The following is a 19396-nucleotide window of genomic DNA, read 5'->3' as shown; positions in this document are numbered from 1 at the left end:
CACTTATTCTAATTTGTAATTGCACTGAGTTTTCTGTGTTTATGTCTGTAATACATATAGCCTAGCTTTAACCACGTCGTCTATTTCATCTGGGGGCAACATCCGTAGCATTCGCATTTTAGGAGTCAGGAGCGTTGCAGTCCTGTACATCATGTGGAGAGGTGATGCAGATGTGTCACTGGTGCCCATCAGTTCTTCCAGACGCGAGGCACACACATTGGCGACTCCAGAGAGCAAGGGCTCGAGCATTGCTGCTTGGCAGTGTTCAATGAGTTTCACGGACCACGGCAGTGGAAGTGATGCGCTGGGAGTGGAGTTGTCGGACTCTAAGTCATTAGCAGCTTCCTTGAATAACTTCAGGAACGCAGCTACTGTTTTTAAAGTGTTTGCATTGATCTGCGCAATTCTTTCATACTGGTTATTTCTCAGCAGTAATGTGCAGATCTCCTCATGCTGTTGCAGTATGGGATCCAGCATTTCATAATTTGAATTCCATCTTGTCTGGATGGATTGCTTGAGGGATTTCTTCAAGCTGTTTTGCAGACCTGAATGTTTAAAATATTTCACCAGTTTTTTTTTGCACCGGTCAACAGTTCAGACAGCTCAGTACTTTCAGCCAACACGTCTGGTGCAAATGCACTTGATAGGGTGGTGTTCAGGATGTGCGCGTTGCAGTTCAGCCTGGTGTATTCACGCAGGGCAGCGACTATGTTGGTTCCACGGTCAGTGACAAACACAACACGGCCAGATAGAAGTGACGCATCTGTTCCAAATTCACGGAGTTTCTGGAACAGCAGGCTCCTGATATTCTCCCCTGTCTTTGATACACCACTCTCAAAGGGAGCCGCGAATAACACCCTGGAAACTAGGTCCAAGTTGTTGTTTGTATAATGGATGGTGCCGGATATGAATGAAGTTTTATGATAATCCTCCGTCCATATATCTGTTGTGATGGCACAGCCATATGTTTCAATGATAGGCTTTATCTCCGCTGCCACTGACGCCTGCAGTACTTGGGCTCGCCCCTCGACATGTCTGGATACAGTGGTTGGATGAGGTAAAACACCTTTAACATCAAATTTGCCATATTTAGCGGCGACATCAACAAAGTGTTGCGATACATCAACAAAGCCTTTCCCAGCGACGAAGTCATATGGCCTTATGTCTAGACAGCACACTTCCACACATTTCTCTGTAGTTTCTTGTTTGATGTGTGTAGGGAGTTGTTTATTATCCTTGAAAACCAGTTTACTTTGACCGGGGAGAACAGAGCAGGTGTGTCGCCTCAACCCAGACGTGCCAGATTTGTGCCCATTGTAGATTAGTACTTTTGTACATTTGTCTCATTGAACGAATTCCAGTTCCTTTCCATCTTTATCACAAACTATTGAGAAATTTCTCCAAATGTCAGACTTGCCTTGTTTAGATTTTGTGCCGTAAATACCACATTTGATTTTGTTGACAATGACATCTCCATCATGTCGCTAGGCTACCTCCCGATGTTTTTTTTAGCCGCCCATTCCCGCCCGCAGCAAAGTTCAAACCGCCCCGCTCCCGCGAGATTTGCGTTTGCGGCGGGTCCCAATCCCAATGCAGCCCTCTACTGTAGGGTTTTCTTCACCACAGGAGTGGATGTGTGGGGGGATACTGGAGGTGATCCTTGAAGTGACGACACAGTTCCTGTTTCACCTGGGCCAGCTTTGTCTGGTAAAGCGGCATTCTCATCCTCAGAAAGAAAAAAAATCAAAACACAATTATTACAATGGAAATGACAGACACAATTCGAAACAACGTGTTACGGTTTAGGGAACTGGACCCTGATGCAGACAGACACAAAAACTAAGGCAGTAAAACAAAAAAGAGTTTATTAACTCACGGAGGCACCACAGGAACACACGGCATGGACGCAGACGAAGACTGAGGTCAAATACATGAGGAAACGAGACACAGGTGGGACAATCGCATACACTTGAGACACACGAGGGACTCAAAGGAGGGAGGACACAGGAGGACAAGACATGGAACTTCAAAATAAAACAGGACATGGACAAGGAAGTGGAGACAAACCATGGCACAACTTGTGTTGTGCTAGGTATTTATTTATTTATATTTTAGACAAAGTAGGCAAAAACTTCCCTCTTGGCTAATAAGAGCCCACAGCTGTTTCCTCCTGAGAAAGTTCTCTGGCCCAGGACAAAGGTCTCTTAAATCATCCAGACTGAGGGGGTGGAGTAAGGCCTCATCTATGCTGGCAGCTGTAAACAAAGCCAAGTCATTAACAAACCTTTTAGAATTAAAAACCAGATACCATTTTTACCTATAAATTTAGCACTAATCAACTTGACAAGGTAAATAAAGTCCAATTGCAGCGTCTGTGCTATTCCATCTACTATTGTTGAGCTGAGTTGCAGGCCACACCCTCTCTGCCTGGGTGCTTCAGCACTGGGTGTGGCTCCCAGCCTGAAGACAGCTCGATGATCACCAGGTGGGAATGATCTGGTAATCAGGGGAAGTGGAGTCACTCACAGGGTGGTAAGCAGGCTGTGAAGATCTGTGGAGAAACTGGGCCTGGAAAAGTGACACCGCAGGACTAAAGCTTGTTCAAACAAGGAAGAAGGAGTCGGTGAGCTTTTGTTTGTGCCACATGGACTTTAGCATTTAAGTGAATCATAAAATCAAATTCAGATTAAAATGTTTGTACAGGGAAGAATCATGTGCTTGAATTGTAAGTTAAAATATCATACATTTAATATCATGTAGGGTTAAAAGTAATGTATTTTAAAGGACTTTAAAAGGCTAAAAAGCTAAAAGTACGGGATTGTGTATTTGTAGGAGGTTAAAGCTGCTAGAGTTTAACGTTAAACCCTTTGAACAGTGCTTTAAAAGTGTCTTAAATTTATTTGGGTGCTTTAAATATGGGATTCCTTTTCTATTTACGTTCAAGATTAATTTTTGAGTAGTTTAATATCAAGTATTTGATCTTGGATTATGTTAATTTCTTATGGTTTCTTGGGGTACATTTTTCTTGACCTATTTGTATTTGTGTTTGGGTTTAAGGTTTTTCACCTGCTTTTGGCCACGACAACTTTCAAAATAAAAGAAAGAAAAGAAAGAGTTGATTCCTGGTCATTGAGTGAATTCCAGTCCAAGTCTTCCGTTACAAGCTGCCCTTTCAAGGGGGAGAAACTGCGGGGTTGAACCTCACTACAGTGAGGACCACTTGACAACTATCTAAGAATAAATCTAAATAAAAAAAAATAGACACTTGGAGTTTCGAGATAGCAAAATAGCTGAATTACATTTTGTTTCTGACATCAGTATCATCATGCATAATCAATAATTCAGTGATAATACACATAAATATTATGTAGCACATGCAGCAACACCTAAACACACCATTTAGAACCGAAACAGTAGCATCATCCAGTTCCTCCATGATGTTAAGGCCTTTTTAGTTGCTCCTGGAAGGCTCCAAAAAACATCCCAAGTCATGGACAGGTAAAGTTGGATCACTCTAGATCAGGGGTCGCCAACACGGTGCCCGCGGGCACCTGGTCGCCCGCAGGGACCATGTGAGTCCCCGCAGGGACCATGTGAGTCCCCGCAGGGACCATGTGAGACCATGTGAGTCCCCGCAGGGACCATGTGAGACCATGTGAGTCCCCGCAGGGGATGTTCTAAAAATAGCACTTGTCGCCATCGAGCGCCTCTAAAAATGTTATTTAATTGTGTCGCTGTTCTTTTTATATCAATAACGCTTGCATTACTGTAGAGTTGAACATGGTATTATTTAATATAAAATTATAAGTTATGTTTTATGTATATATGAACTCTGACCTCGTCTGATGTCAAAGTTCAATATCAAGCGCAAGACAAACCGCCATCTTTGTTTTTACCGATGTATGGAAGCGACCGCGGCTCCGTTGAGGAGCTAGATGAGGGTCTAACAACAGAAAGACATGGAGGTAAAGCTAAAGAAAACGAACCATGTTGTGGGACGCTGGATATTGCATTAAGCAGGTCAGAAATTAAAAGTATTATTAAGGACAAAATCAACAGAATGTGGCAAGAGAGATGGGATAAGGAGGGAAAAGGCAAAAGACACCTGTATAACATACAAAAAGAGGTAACAGCTAGTAAAATCAGTGGATTGGAAAGGCAGGAGGAAACATGGTTAACCAGATTGAGGATGGGACACACAAGTTTAAACAGTGGATTACATATGATAGGGAAACACCAGACTGGAGTATGCACACACTGTGGAGAAATAGAAAACGTAAAACACATAGCTAAAGACTGCACACAATATTCCAGAGAGAGGGAAAAGATGAAGAGAGTGGTAAAGAAAGACTTAACAATAGGAAACTAATTGAGTACAGCCTGCACACAGTCCACAGTTAGGGCTGTTATAGCTTTCCTTAAAGAAACCCAACTAGCAAGTAGAATTTAAATTTTATTTTATTTTTATTTATTTATTCGTTTTTTTTTTATTATTTGTTAAATTGGGTATAAAATAGCATCCCATTGGGTCACTCCTCAGCCCGGAAGATGGCGGTAGTGCACTAAGCATGCAAACTGCCAATAAACATTACAGGAGAAGAAGAAGAAGAAGAAGAAGAAGAAGAAGAAGAAGCCATCTTTGTTTTTACCGATGTATGGAAGCGACCGCGGCTCCGTTGAGGAGCTAGATGAGGGTCTAACAACAGAAAGACATGGAGGTAAAGCTAAAGAAAACGAACCATGTTGTGGGACGTCCCAGTGAGTGGGAAGAAGCGTTGTTTTTTACCACAGTAAAAGAAACGTGCGTATATCTCATTTATGGGGTTACTGTGGCAACGGCAAAGCGGCACAATGAGGAGAGACACTTCAGTTCAGGACGTGTCCCGCTAGCTTCCATGCTAACTGCTAACTCCCCGCCTGGCAGCGCACTACGGGCGGGAAAAGGCTGTGAGTTAAAGACAGTGTCTTTACATGAGGCCGGCGAAGAAGTCAAAAGACGTAAGGGAAGCATCATTTAGCTAAACGGATGTTTTTAGTGAAACGCCATGGCGACGTTAAACGTAAATATTGAACTAAAATGTGAAAAATGATTTGTTCTAAAAGTCTAACTAGGGTTGCCACCCGTCCCGTAAAATACGGAATCGTCCAATACGGGACGCGATTTGTTCCGTATTTCCATAAATGTCCAAAACACATGTCTGTCTCACACACATCAACACTAAATCTAACAATAATGGTCAATGGTTTTGCCAGAAGATGACAGTTCATGGGCATAGCCTATTTTATTACACTACTGTGGTTTGATTGGTTGTTTAGGACAGTGGTGTCAAACCCAATCAGCGGAGCTAACCACGGGGCTAAGTTAGCATGCTAATGCTAATACCGTGTTAAACATGTTGCTGTTGTTTGGCTAACGGTCACTTTCAGTGTGTCTGTATGTTAGCATGTATGCTAACAGACTGGTGTTTAGCTGCAGTGGTGTTGTCATTTATAGTCAGTTTTCTGTTAGCCGTGTGTGCTAACTGTCTGCTAACTGGTACAGCGTTACTGCGTCTCTGTGTCAGGATCTCCGTTAACATATTTTAGTATTTAGTTCTCTAATGCTTGTAGCAGAGCGACGCGCTGCCGTACCGATATGCTGAGAGGTTGCCAAGGCAACCATGAGACTGACGAGTTTGTCAATAAAGTTGGGAGGAGGAGCTAAATGACGTACCTATCTGACGCACGTGAAACACCTGCGGGTCAGTTGTGATAGATCTAAATATTATCTACCCTGATACAGTTATGGGCCTTGAGTTTGACATGTGTGGTTTATGAATGATCATTTATTTAATATACAGTAGAATTAGACAATATAAATATTATATATGGTCATTTAAAAAAACTAATCATACTAATAGATTAACAGTTAATAAATAAATAAACCTGTATATATTTTAGTTCATTGGTACAGATTTCATTAAAGATTTAATTATCCGTCATCAGTTTGACGTTTAATTACCTGTTAATGTTCTTTATAGGCGATAAAGTTTTAAAATAAATGGATTTGAATTGATTTAACCCTGACCTAAGATTTATCTGCAACCTTCTTTCTTAATTATTCTTTAACCTTAAACCATCTTATTCCATCCTCCCTGTCAGTATCACAAAGACCTCATTGAAACTCTGTGGTGTTTAAACTCTGTCAACTTTTATTAATTATTCAAGGAAACTTTATTAGAAGCACAAAAAACAGCAACGAAGAATGTAGAAGAAAAAACCTTTAGATGTCCACGTTGACACTAACATAAAGTCCATCCATATGTTTTAATGGAAGAATAAACTGGTTATATTGAAGAAAACTCTTTACATCAATCAATATGTCCACATGATTAGATAAATTCAAGGCTCCAGGGAAAAACAAATCAACTCCAATACAACGATAGAACAAACAAATGCAAATAAGTTTTATATCAAAGTCAAAATCCTTGGCTTTTATTCCTACTCACTAATTTACCGAGAACTAATAAAAGTTAAACACAAATGACAAAAACAGCAGCTTTATTCATCATGTGAAGCTTCAGCTTGAGACTAAAAGACACATTTTAACCAACTGTCCCTGAAGTGACTTCTGTCTATTTGACTTTAATCAACTCAGCAGTGGATCCATAATAAAGATAAAGTCCAGCATAGAGAGGCTGAGTGAATGTGGTCTGGACTCTGTGGAGGAGAGTCATGGTTTCAGAGACGCTGTAGAAAGACAGAATACCTGCTCTGTGATCCAGGTACACTCCTACTCTGGAGGAAACAGGACCTGAGACGTCAGTTGAGACTTTGTTGTAGTAAAATTCATAACTGTTTGTGTCACAATATAATGACCACGATTTGTCATTATACCCAAACCAACATTCATCTGAGCTCCCGGCTCTGCTGATATTCTTGTATGCGACTGCTACACCAACTCTTCTTCCTCTCCACTCCAACTCCCAGTAACAACGTCCAGTCAGACTCTCTCTACTCAGGACCTGAGTCCAATAAGTGAATCTGTCTGGATGATCACAATAAGACTGTTGTTGATTCATTCTTCTTACTTTTCTGTTCCCCTCAGATAATAACAGCTTTGTGTTTGCTGTGTTTGGATCCAGTGTGATTTCACGTGAATATTTCAAGAATTCATCTCTGGTCTTTGGCTCTGGTTGTGGCAGTAAAACATCCACTTCAGTCACTGTCAGTGAGATGTTTGTCCATGTCTCTCTCAGAATGTCCTGTAGTTTCTCTCTGGTCTCTGTCACAGCTGCTTTCACGTCATCAAAGTACCTCAGAGGACGAATCTTGATGCTGGATGAGTGTGTAGACTCACTGGGTGGTGGCAGTGAGGGGTAGTTGTGTAGAAACTGGTTGTGATCCTCTGTGTTTAAGAGCTGCTTCAGCTCGGAGCCTTTCCTCTCCAGCTCAGTCATCTCCTGCTCCAGCTTCTCCTGAAGATCTTTGACTCGGCTCTTTTCAGTTTCCTGCTGGGATCTGACCAGCTGCGTCACATCAGAGCTTGTTTTCTGGATGAGACGGATCATCTCAGTGAAGATCTCCTGACTGTCCTCCACTGTTTTATCAGCAGAGCCATTGATGGCCTTCAGCTCCTGTCCAAGCAGCTCCACATCTTTCTTTCTCTCCTGGATTCCCTGCAGGATTTTTCGTAGCATCACCTCCACCTCCTTCTGCTTCTCAGTCCTTTCTGCTGCAACCGAGACTGTTTTGTGGCCTTCATGTTCATCCATTGTGCAGAGATAACAGATACTCTGCTGATCAGTACGACAGAAAATCTTCATCACCTCATCATGACGAGAGCAGATGTTCTCCTGGAGCTTCTTGGAGGGCTCCACCAGCTTGTGTTTCTTGAACTGAGCTACATCATAGTGAGGTTGGAGGTGTTTCTCACAGTAAGAAATCAGACAGTTGAGACAGGACTTGAAGGCTTTCAACTTCCTCCCAGTGCAGACATCACAGGCCACATCTTCAGGTCCAGCATAGCAGTGATCAGCTGGAGCAGCTTGGAGTCCAGTCTTCTTCAGCTGCTCCACTAACTCTGCTAACACGGTGTTTTTCTCCAGGACAGGCCTCGGTATGAAAGTCTTCCTGCACTGAGGGCAGCTGTAGATTCCCTTCTGGTCTTCTTCATCCCAGTGGCTTTTAATACAGTTCATGCAGTAGCTGTGTCCACAGGAAGTAGTCACAGGATCCTTCAGTAGATCCAGACAGATGGAACAAGAGAAGGTTTCTCTGTCCAGCTGAACTCCTTTATGCTCCATTTCACCTCTCAGTGTCGATGACTGTGTGAGTTTCTGTTTGCTAGAAGTGAAACTAGTCTGAGCTCTGATCTGAACAACATGTGATTCTACAGTGAATGGAGCCTGTCAGCTCTCACACTTCACCACATGCTGGTTACACCCATCTTCAATGTAGAGATCTAAAGGGGAGGGAACAAGGAAACATGAGGAAATATGAGTGGAGCTGCTCCAGGAAGAGGGAGTGGTTATCAGACGTTGACTAATTCCAGGAAGAGAAACAGTTTGAAACTTTTTAGAGCAGAGCACATTTAAAAACGTTGGTCAGCTAAATGTTTAGGTGGTAAAATGAGCTAAAACACAGTTTGATGACACATTTTCATGACTACTATAATTCACATAATTATATAACCACTGCAGTAGAAGTAAGAAAATCACAAACCCCTTCACTACATCCTTCCGTGTGAGGAACACTCTACGAGACGAAGGCAGATTATAATCCAAGTCTACCACAAAGAGAAGGACATGAATGAATGCTCCAGATCTTTACCTGTTGATTGTAGTTTTCTTCTAGTTTCCTCCCTGTTGAAGTATTTCTAGATTATAAATATCTTCATGCAGAGTGAGACACCACTGAATAGACTCTAAGGATTGTTAAACATGGCCATCGTAGAGTTTAACTAAAGACTTCTTCCTCCTTCCTTGTTGTCGTCGTCAGTGTTGCCTGACGTCAGGAAAGGTGCATTAGAACTGGTGCTTCATGGGAAATGCAGTTCTCCTGCTGCACAGTCTTCAAATGTCCAGGACTGTGTTTGTGTTTAACGTCTGTCATCCTTATAAGACAGTCACTGATCTGCAGCTTGAGGCCAGAATGCAACAGAAATAATCTTTACATTTAAATAATTGATTCATTGAGATAAATTCCTCATATTTGACATAAATAAATTGTTAAATTCTTTCCTCGCACTCATACAAGGACTTTTACTGAATACAAACCCATGAACCTCGTGAAGGTGACGAGCTGATGGACTTCTTCTGCGAGGACAGAGAGACGTTCAGGCTGGACGACTGCTTCGGCGTCTTCCACGCCTTCTGCTCAAAGTTCACCAATGCCGTCAAGGTACGTTGGGTACATTGGGACGTTTAGGTTTAGGCTTTAGTACAGACACAGAGAGAAACTCAGCATCAGCTCCCCTTTAGTCCATGTTTGATATGACTTTAGATTTTCTGTGGATTTTATGACTTGTTTGCTTCTTGTTTGCTGGACAGTTTTATTTCCTTTTTGCTGGTGAATCAGTTTAAATGTTGAAAAAGTCTCAGTGAGATAATTAGATTCAAATAATGACGTGGCTTCACTTGTTGTGATTGTTCTCATGAAAAGGTTATTTGCTCCACAACATTTACATTTGACTCTGCTGACACCTAGTGGCCAAAGACAGAAACTGTCTCATTAGCCCAAAATGCAGTAACTGACTTGACAAAACATTATGTAGGAGCCATTAATGCATTATATGTTTCTGTTAGTAGTAAGGTTAAGGGATATTGTTTGGGTTTTTGTGTTTATTAGGATATAGTTTATGTGATCATGTTTATTAGGGGAATAGCCAGACAGTTGTGGACTGTGTGAAACCTTCTTAAAACACTGTCCTTCCACTCATTCCTAAATTTCTGAGTCAAGTCCTTTTCAAACACCAACTGGATCAGATTGGCTTTGCGTTGATGAAGCACAGTTAGCCGATGCTCTGTGAAGACATTTTTAAAAGTGGAAAATTAATTTTCACAGGACGCGGAGCCGGCTCCAAAAGTCAGGCCATGTTTAAATGCTGTCAGGACGGTAGGCATTGCATCCAGTGGAACTGGAACTGTTTCCAAATCTGTAAGGATTGAGAAATAGGGTTGAAATCAATATCATTACAAACAAAATAGTTCCCCAGATAACAATAGAAATTGTATGCAACATCATGCTGAACAATCAAATAGATTCTCATCTCATTGAACCGAATCATGTACGGTGTGATGTGTGATCTGTTTGACTGCTTGATGAAGGCTTGATGCTGAAAAATATCAGTTTGTTTTAAAGGTCCCAAATGACAATGCCATGACAATATAGGCTATTTAATCATTTTAAAGGAGCCTTTGGAGATTTTTGAATACAATAAAAACAATACTAAACTTTTACCTATAGCCTTAATCACCTGTTTCATTGTCCACTTGTCCTCACGCGGAAGAGAAGACTCTTTCATTTGTGTCCTGAGGAAGTTGCGGGGCCACCTCGAGTTCAGAGTCCACAGCAGGTGTCTTGGTGAGGTCAAGTAAAGGCTTCACCTTGCTGACATCCAAGAATGTGTCTTGCTCAGGATCCAGGGTGTTGAGTGCCTCCATCAGGTCACAACTATGTTTCCTGAAGCCATTTTTCATTTCCCACATCCTGAGTCAATGCAACTATAATAAATCCTGCGTAGTTCTGTTTCATCGTTACGATCTACACGTGAGCTAATTTCCTCAACAACGTAGTCAGCAGAGGCAGAGTTTTGTGAGCGTCTTCTCTTTCATGGCCTCGTTGTGACACTGTCACGATGCGCTAGGACTGCGTGGAATTCAGTCTCAGTGTGGACGTTCTCCAGACAGGTGCATGCACTGTTGATGAGCTGCAAACCTAGAAGAAAATACAAACCCCCTTATTGTTACTGTGCAGAATACAACCAGATGTAAAGTGCAGCATTGAATGAAAAGACACAGGGAAATGAAACAAAACCAACAAATCCAGCCATAAGTTCTAAAATATTGTGGAACATACATATCAAAACAATTGTTCCTGTGGGGATGCCCACGACAATTTAAAGTGATTCATTTTTAAAAGATGCAATAAGTGATCAGTTCTACAAAGTTAAGAGATGAACTGAGTGATTTAGAAAGATTATTAAAAGTTGATTGAATCTTAAGAGACCTCTAAAAATGGAGTTTGTTGCAAATCATTTAAAATGTGTTAATGAGTTTATTGTAAATCTCAAACTGCTTCTACTGAACCAGAAATAGAGCTGAAGCTATGTGTTCTATTTTTACTCTATTTTGTAATTCATCTCTTTTTTTAACATGTTCATTGTGAAGCACTTGGTGCATGTAACTCTTGTTGTAAAGTGCTTTGAGCTGCATTTCTCGTATGAAAGGTTCTATACAAATAGTTTATTATTATTATTATTATTATTATTGTAAATACAATGTGTTGGAGCCATTATAGCAGCGGAAAATCCATTTTCATCTCCGGCCCTATCCCCACGTCGGGCCGCGGCCCTGGGCGTTTCAGCCGCCTTCTTTATCTTCACACCTGGCTGCAGTCAATGTGCGGCTCATTCAAGATTAACTTTATCCATAACTTCGACGCTTTTTGGTCCCGCCCCTCTCTTTTTTCACCTGACGGCCTCCATCTGAAAAAATCCGGGAGTCGCTTGCTAGCAGCTAACATACAGCATGCCGTATTATACCAGCTGTCCATCCGTGCGTGACCACGATCATCATTACCATCACCTGGCCTCTTAGCGCCTCCACCCCCGCCCACCCAATACAACCAAGCACCTTTGATTAGTGCCGACGCCCTCTCGTGGAAGGATGTTCAAACTACCCATCCTCCGTCTTTTCATGGCCACTCTTCCTCGCCCTCCTCTCTGTGTGAGTCAGCAGTTACTACTGATCTCACTAGCGCCCCCTTTAGGCCATCTTCGGGCAGTACATTCCCTATCCACACCATTATATCCTCCAGGAGGCCAGTTTTGTCTTCATTTAGACGATTTTCTGTCAACCCCTACAATCTTGTTAATATTAAATATCGTAGAGAGACGTGGCCTGTAACGAGGCGTACTGCCGACTTTGAGAACTTACACTCCATAAAGCTGACAAAGGCCCCCCTGGACTACCCTACCTCTAGAAATGCGCAGTTTGGTTTACTTAATGTGCGTTCTCTAAATAGAAAAGCACCTTTTATCAATGATGCCATTACTGATGCTGGTATCGATTTACTATGTTTAACTGAAACTTGGCAAATACCAAATGATTATATTTCATTGAATGAAGCTACTCCGCCTGGTTATGAGTTTGTTGCTAAGCCACGTTTAACTGGCCGGGGAGGTGGCCTTGCTGTGGTCTTCCGCTCCAGCTATAGGGTTGTATCTGTGCCCGTGCAGGATTATTCATCATTTGAATGTCTTGCCTTGAAATTCACTGGCGGTTTACCACTCCTCTTATTGCTTATTTACCGGCCTCCAAAAATGTCTTCTGTTTTTATTAATGAATTTTCTGAGGTACTCTCATCTGTTAGTCCTATGTACTCATCCATCCTGGTGCTTGGTGATTTTAATATACATGTAGATTCTGGAAACTGTAATTTTGCTGAACAATTTATGAATCTGTTAGACTGTTTTGACCTTATTCAGCACGTTGATTTCCCTACCCACTCAAAAGGCCATATATTAGACCTTGTCTGCACCGCTGGCATCACGCCAACTAATGTGTGTCCTAAAGATGTCTCTGTGTCCGACCATAGAGCCATTATGTTCAATCTTGCTGTCCCTGAGCCTCTCCATCGCCAACGTGCCTCTCGCTCCATCACATACAGGAACACAAAGAGCATTACTACAGCTGCTCTGTTAGACACTCTACATTCAAAACCTATCACAGAGTCATTGGATGCTTGTCTTGATGACTTGGTCCTGCTGTACAACACACATCTTGCTGACTCTCTCAATCTCCTTGCACCCCTGAAGACACGCCTAGTCTCCTTCACTCACTCTGCCCCATGGTTTACACCTGAGCTCCGTAAAATGAAGGCGGCTGGACGTCAACTAGAGCGACTTAGTCGGAAGACTGGCCTAACTGTCCATGCCCTGGCGTACAGTGACCATGTCTCTACCTACAAGGAGGCTCTAAATCAGGCCAAGACCATGTATTACACCACCATCATTGACAGAGGCCAAAACAACCCGAGAGCCCTCTTCTCTACTATTAATAAGCTCACCCAGCCCGCCAAATCCTTCCCACTTACCCCATCCACTCAACTCTGTTGTGAATTCCTTGACTTCTTCCAAAGCAAAATTAGCTTGATCTACAAACAGCTCCAGACTACCCAGACCACCCATGATGATGTCCCCCCATCCCCCTGTGCAACACTCAACAGATCCTTTTCTACCTTTTCACTTCTTAATGAACAGGATGTCTTTGACCTTGTCAATAAGTCTAGACCCACCACCTGCCTTCTTGACCCTATGCCCACCCCATTGGTCAGGGCCGGCCTACCTGCCCTCTGCCCTCTCTTGACACAAATAATAAACTCCTCCCTCTCTCTGGGCTCTGTTCCTCTGCCTCTCAAAACAGCAGCCATCACTCCTGTTTTAAAAAAGCCTGGGGCAGCCGCAGAGGATTATAAGAACTATCGGCCCATCTCTAACCTCCCGTTTATTGCAAAGCTCCTGGAGCGCACAGTTGCCAGCCAGCTCCAACAGTACCTCACATGCCATGGCCTCTGGGAAAAGTTTCAGTCTGGCTTCAGGGCCATGCACAGTACTGAGACTGCCCTGGTTAAGGTTGTCAATGACCTGCTATTAGCTGCTGACTCAGGCCATGTCAGCATTCTCATTCTCCTTGACCTCACAGCTGCTTTTGATACTGTTTGCCACAACCTCCTACTCACTCGGTTAGAGACCTTGCTCGGTGTCACTGGTGTTCCATTGGCCTGGTTTAAGTCATACCTCACTGACAGAGAACAGTTTGTCTCAATTGGGAATTTCAGATCTCCAAATTCACCCCTCTCACATGGTGTCCCCCAGGGCTCTGTCCTTGGCCCCCTGCTGTTTTTAATCTACGTCCTTCCCCTGGGCCACATAATACAACATCATGGGCTCAATTTTCACTGTTACGCAGATGACACCCAGATTTACATTCACACCAAGCCCGCTCACATACTATCATCATCCAATCTGGTCAACTGTCTAAATGCCATTAACAACTGGATGACTCAAAATTTCCTCAAACTCAACCAAGATAAGACTGAAGCTATTCTCATTTCCACCCCTAACATTCTAAAAAAACTTGAACATCTGCAGCTATCTATCCCCGGCTATTTCACTACAACCTCTGCTGAAGTTAGGAATCTGGGCGTAATCCTTGATCCTACTCTCTCATTTGAGTCACATATCAAAAGCATCACCAGGGTGTCTTTCTTCCACCTCAAAAGCATCTCCAAACTCCGGCCCTCCCTTAACGCATCTACAGCAGAAACCCTCATACATGCCTTCATCACATCTAGGCTCGACTACTGCAATGCTCTACTGTGCGACATCCCGGCTAAAACCCTAAACAGGCTGCAGTATGTCCAAAACTCCGCTGCAAGGCTACTCACCCGCACCAGGTCCTGGGATCACATTACTCCCATCCTCCAGCACCTGCATTGGCTTCCTGTCCACTACCGCATTCAATACAAAATCCTTCTCTTAGTCTACAAATCCCTACACAATCTGGCCCCATCTTACCTATCAGATCTCCTTACCCCATACTTGCAATCCCGCACCCTCCGCTCTACAGACGCATGTCTTTTAACAGTCCCCACAACGCGTCTTCGCTCCATGGGTGACAGGGCCTTCAGTGTGGCAGGTCCTAAACTGTGGAATGACCTGCCACTCGTGATGCGCCAAAATACATGTATGTCCACTTTTAAAACTCAATTAAAAACATATCTTTTTAGCTTAGCTTACCTGTCAGCCCCCTGATCTCTACTTACACCGCCTCTTTTATTTTATTTATTTTCCCTGTTTTTATCTGTCCTCGCTTTGTGCTCAGTGTACTGTTGTGTGTGTCTGGGGGTGTTTTTGTGTCTGGGGGTGTTTTGTGTTTTGTGTTCCTTGCCTATACCTACTTTGTACAGTGTCCTTGGGTACCTTGAAAGGCGCTTCTTTAAATAAAATGTATTATTATTATTATTATTATTATATATTTAGTGTTTCTCGTTCGTTTGAATCACTGTGTTCATGTATTTACATGCAGTTCCAGGGTTTTACCTAGGGAGCGCACCAGTGTGGATGGGGATATAGCTGAGTTACAGGTGGGGGAAATCAGGTGTGTGTGTTTGGTGTGGGAAGCAAAAAGTTTTTGACCGTGTCAACCGGGAGCTCGTCGGAATGGCTGACGTTTTAAGTGTGTGGATTTGGGACAGTGCTGTGGTATATTCAACGTGGTGAGAGTTTAATTTGTGTGATAAATGGATCACAAGAATCCGAATATATGGAACGAACTGGACATTGTTGATGGTTTATCCCAGAACACCACCTCAGTGTCTTCTTTAAGTTCGTTTGGTTTGCTTTAAGTCACTACAATTGAAGTCAAACACTTGCTTCATTGGAACTCGCTGGGATCGACGTTTACGGGATTCAACAGCTGTTCGTTGAGGACATGGTTGGATTTCTGTGTTCGCTGAGGACAGTTGGACAATGGATGGACATTGAGCGCTTTGGCTGCTGGTAAGAGGACCACGAACAGGAACCATCACCGGGACATCGGCTACATTCTGCCGGTCAACAATTGACAGAACGGACAGAGGTATGTGTAGTGGTACCAACAATTCATGGCCATTAGAAAGTTGTGTCAACGCATTAACTTTTAGTTGGTTAAAAATCCAATGGATTGGTTGGAATTATTATTCAAATGAAATCTGGGGGTTGTTTGAAACATACTGGTGGTTTATTTGATGGTGTTTGAATGGTGATGGAGTCTGATATATTAGATGTGCAGAGTCAAGGTTCTGTTGTTAAAGAGCCGTCCGAGGCTAAACCGCAACCTGCACGAAATGAAATGTTGATTTTACTGAACTAAGTTATGTCAACCGGTTCCACCAAACTGTGTTGTTTAACATGGAAAAGCAAAACACAATTAATGTGAACACCACGTATTAAGTAAATCTAACTTAATTATCTTACTTTGACGCTACATGATATTGCATAACCACAACAACATTATGTTGGATTTACTGCATTAAGTTAAGTTAATATGACTGAGTTCAATTAATTTAACACAAATGAACATTATAATGTGTTAATGCAACACCTTAGTTGTACTGGTTCAATCACCAAGTTAAATAAATACAATTTCAGTCGCTTCATTTCACTTTAGCCTTTATTGTACTCTCATTAGTGGAGCTATTACAAATAACACATGTGTGTAACTGCCTATGTGTATACATACACATTCACACACTGTAAAATCCAATTACTTATCATTACTTAAAAAATGCATGCAAACCAATTGCACTACAAAAACAAGTAAAGAGAACTAAGTATTTTAAGTTGTACTAACTAGCATTTCATTCATGGAGTACACTTATAAATGAGTTTAAGCAACTAAAACAATCTAGTAGAGCATACTTGTTAACTTACTTGAGATGTACTCTTTACTTTGTAAAGGCTGCTCAGAATGACTAGTTTAATCTACTAAGTCATTGCATGTGAAATATACTCTAGTCTATACTTTAGTCCATATAACACCATTATCTAAGTTGGACTAACTTAGCATTTCTAACTTATATATTTACTTGAACAGCAATCTGACTTACTTGATAAAACCATGCAAACTGATTGCCTCGAAAAAGCAAGCAAGTAAGTGTAAGTGGCTCAAATATGAAAAACGGTTCCAATCTCCTAAAACATAATAAATCAAGGTAATAACACAGTTGAACGTTCAATTTATATCGGTTGTTTTTTATTTTTCTTCCATTTCTTTTTTAAAGATTGCCTTTAATGACATCCACAGACAAAGCTTTAATACTGTCATATCAATAATCCAGTAAACAGCTTTAAAACTGTCATAACTAGCAGTTGATAGACCACCCTTGGTGAAGAACCAACAACAAGTGCACGTCTGTACTCCTGAATAATGTTACTGAAAAATCACTAAATAAAAAAACATGCCGTCAAGTGCAAAGTGACTTCATTCAATGAGCGCAAAAACCAGAGAGGGTAATGACTGACAATGGATCTGACATATGTATGAATGAATATACGTACATCTACAGCCTCTAGTAACTTGCTGATGAACCCATGGGCTGACAATATGAGTGGGTCTAGTTTGAGTGGGTCTAGAGAGTCTAGTTTGTTCTCTCCCAGGCCAAGCATCACACTCTCAATGAAGCCCAAAGTGTTTTTCATGGCTTTAGTCTAAATGTAAAGCGTATGAAAGTCCAAACAACAGGTAAAGTGCCTCAGGTAGGTTCTGGAGATCATCCATTACAATACCTCCCTCAGCAATGATGGCAGTAGACACTGGATGTAGGTGGAGCTGATCTGGAAAGAGTTGTACATCTTCACGGACAAAAGTCAGCAGCCCGACAGATATCTGAGCCCAGGTTTCATCAGTGTCACAATCCTGTGATGAAACCAAACAAAAACATTACAACAGGGATATGTTGGAGATTGTCACCATTTCATCTCCTTCTCATCTTCTTCTCTCTTTCTCCTCTCCTTCTCTTCTCCCCCTCTTCTTCTCCTCGTCTCTGTGGGTACAGATTGTCATTTATTTTATGTCAGTTTATTTATTTTTCTCCCCCCTGAGCTTCAGGACAATGACCACAAGAGGGAGTTAAACCACCTTTTTAACATTATTTAACATTAGAAAACAGATGGGTCATCAAATATAGACTGATGTACCAAGTACACAAATACATATCATCATGAATTCACATATTCATGATGATATGATCATATATTTATTCGTTATTGCAGGGACTGCAGAAGATCCCATTTTACAAGCCAGAAACAGGAGAAATGACAGATAATCTTAGTGTGCAGCAATAAAGTGGCTCCTGCTCTGACAAACAAATGAGAGTTAGAAAAGACTTAAACCAAAGTGGTGTGAAAACCATTCCAGTCAAAGCCATTTGAACAGGTGAGGATGAGGCTTGAGCTTAAGACGCCACAGGACAGGGACAGAGTAGGCAGTTTCACTCTGTGTAGAACGTGGCCTTGTACTGATGTCTATGGGGAATTCTTCAGGTGTATCTTTATACCTCCACTGTTGTTTCCTTCATGTGTAGAGGCCAGAGCTTGTGCTGCAGAAAGAAAAGTTAAGATTTTCAAATGAGGGATACAGTCAAATTAAACTTCAGCCATAACACTAAAAGATGGACACCTAGGATTCCCTAAATCCTGTTAAATATTACAATACTTTGAGGATTTTCATCATTTATCCAAAAACAACTTTCCTTCTTGGCATCGTATCCTGGCGCTAATAAAAAGATACAGTATTCAATTCAATGATATTTATATACAGTAGCTTCAATAACCATACAAATCGTCTCAAGACGCTTTACAAAACCTGGCCTGAAACCCCCAGAGCAAGCCTGAAGGCAACGGTGGCAAGGAAAAACTCCATTTTAACAGGAAGAAACCTTGAGCAGAACCCAGCTCATATGGAGGGACCCATCTGCCTAAGGCCAGCTGGGTGGAGACAGAAGAAAGAGAGAAGAGAACAGCAAAGAGAGAAGAGAACAGCAGGAGGAACGGGATAAACATACACACATAGCATATACCATGTGGATGCACATCAGTCAACATGCTATACAGTAATAGCACAGAATTGCATGACTAGTAGTAGATAAGAAGTCAGAGGACGAGAGCTCAGTGCCAGAGAAAAGAAAGTGGAGGATGCGAGAGAGGAGAGAGAAGAAAAGAAGGAGGACAAGTGTTCGGTGCATCGTCCCCCAGCAGCCTAGGCCTATAGCAGCATAACTAAGGGATGGTTCAGTCCAGCCCTAACTATAAGCTTGATTAAAAAGGAAAGTTTTAAGCCTGACCTTAAAAGTAGAGATGGTGAAGGAGGAGAGCCTGATAGCTGAAAGCTCTGCCTACCATTCTAGTTTTCTAAATCCTAGGAACCACAAGTAGGCCTGCACTTTGAGATGAAAGTGATCTGTTGGGATGATATGGTACAATGAGGTCTTTAAGATATGATGGAGCGAGTCCTTTAAGGGCCTTGTATGTAAGGAGGAGGATTTTAAATTCTATTCTAGATTTTAAAGGGAGCCAATGAAGAGAAGCTAAAACTGGAATAATATGATCTCTCTGGTTAATTCCTGTCAATGCTCTTGCTGCGGCATTTTGAAT

At 42.0% G+C, this 19396-nt stretch overlaps 1 protein-coding gene across 1 annotated transcript; it reads right to left on the bottom strand.

Annotated features, from left to right (window-relative positions):
- Positions 1-6614: 6614 nt before the first annotated feature.
- On the bottom strand, positions 6615-8330 carry LOC311506077 (tripartite motif-containing protein 16-like; the record flags this gene model as incomplete). The annotated part of the gene is made up of 1 exon (XM_084569956.1): positions 6615-8330. The coding sequence occupies exon 1, from the start codon at positions 8283-8285 to the stop codon at positions 6615-6617; it is 1671 nt and encodes a 556-aa protein (XP_084426082.1). The 5' UTR covers positions 8286-8330.
- Positions 8331-19396: the final 11066 nt, after the last annotated feature.

Source organism: Chelon labrosus, assembly GCF_963514085.1.
Source record: "Chelon labrosus genome assembly, chromosome: 1".
Taxonomy (NCBI): domain Eukaryota; kingdom Metazoa; phylum Chordata; class Actinopteri; order Mugiliformes; family Mugilidae; genus Chelon; species Chelon labrosus.
The sequence above is the reverse complement of the archived record's forward strand: the minus strand, read 5'-3'. Positions and strand labels throughout refer to the sequence as shown.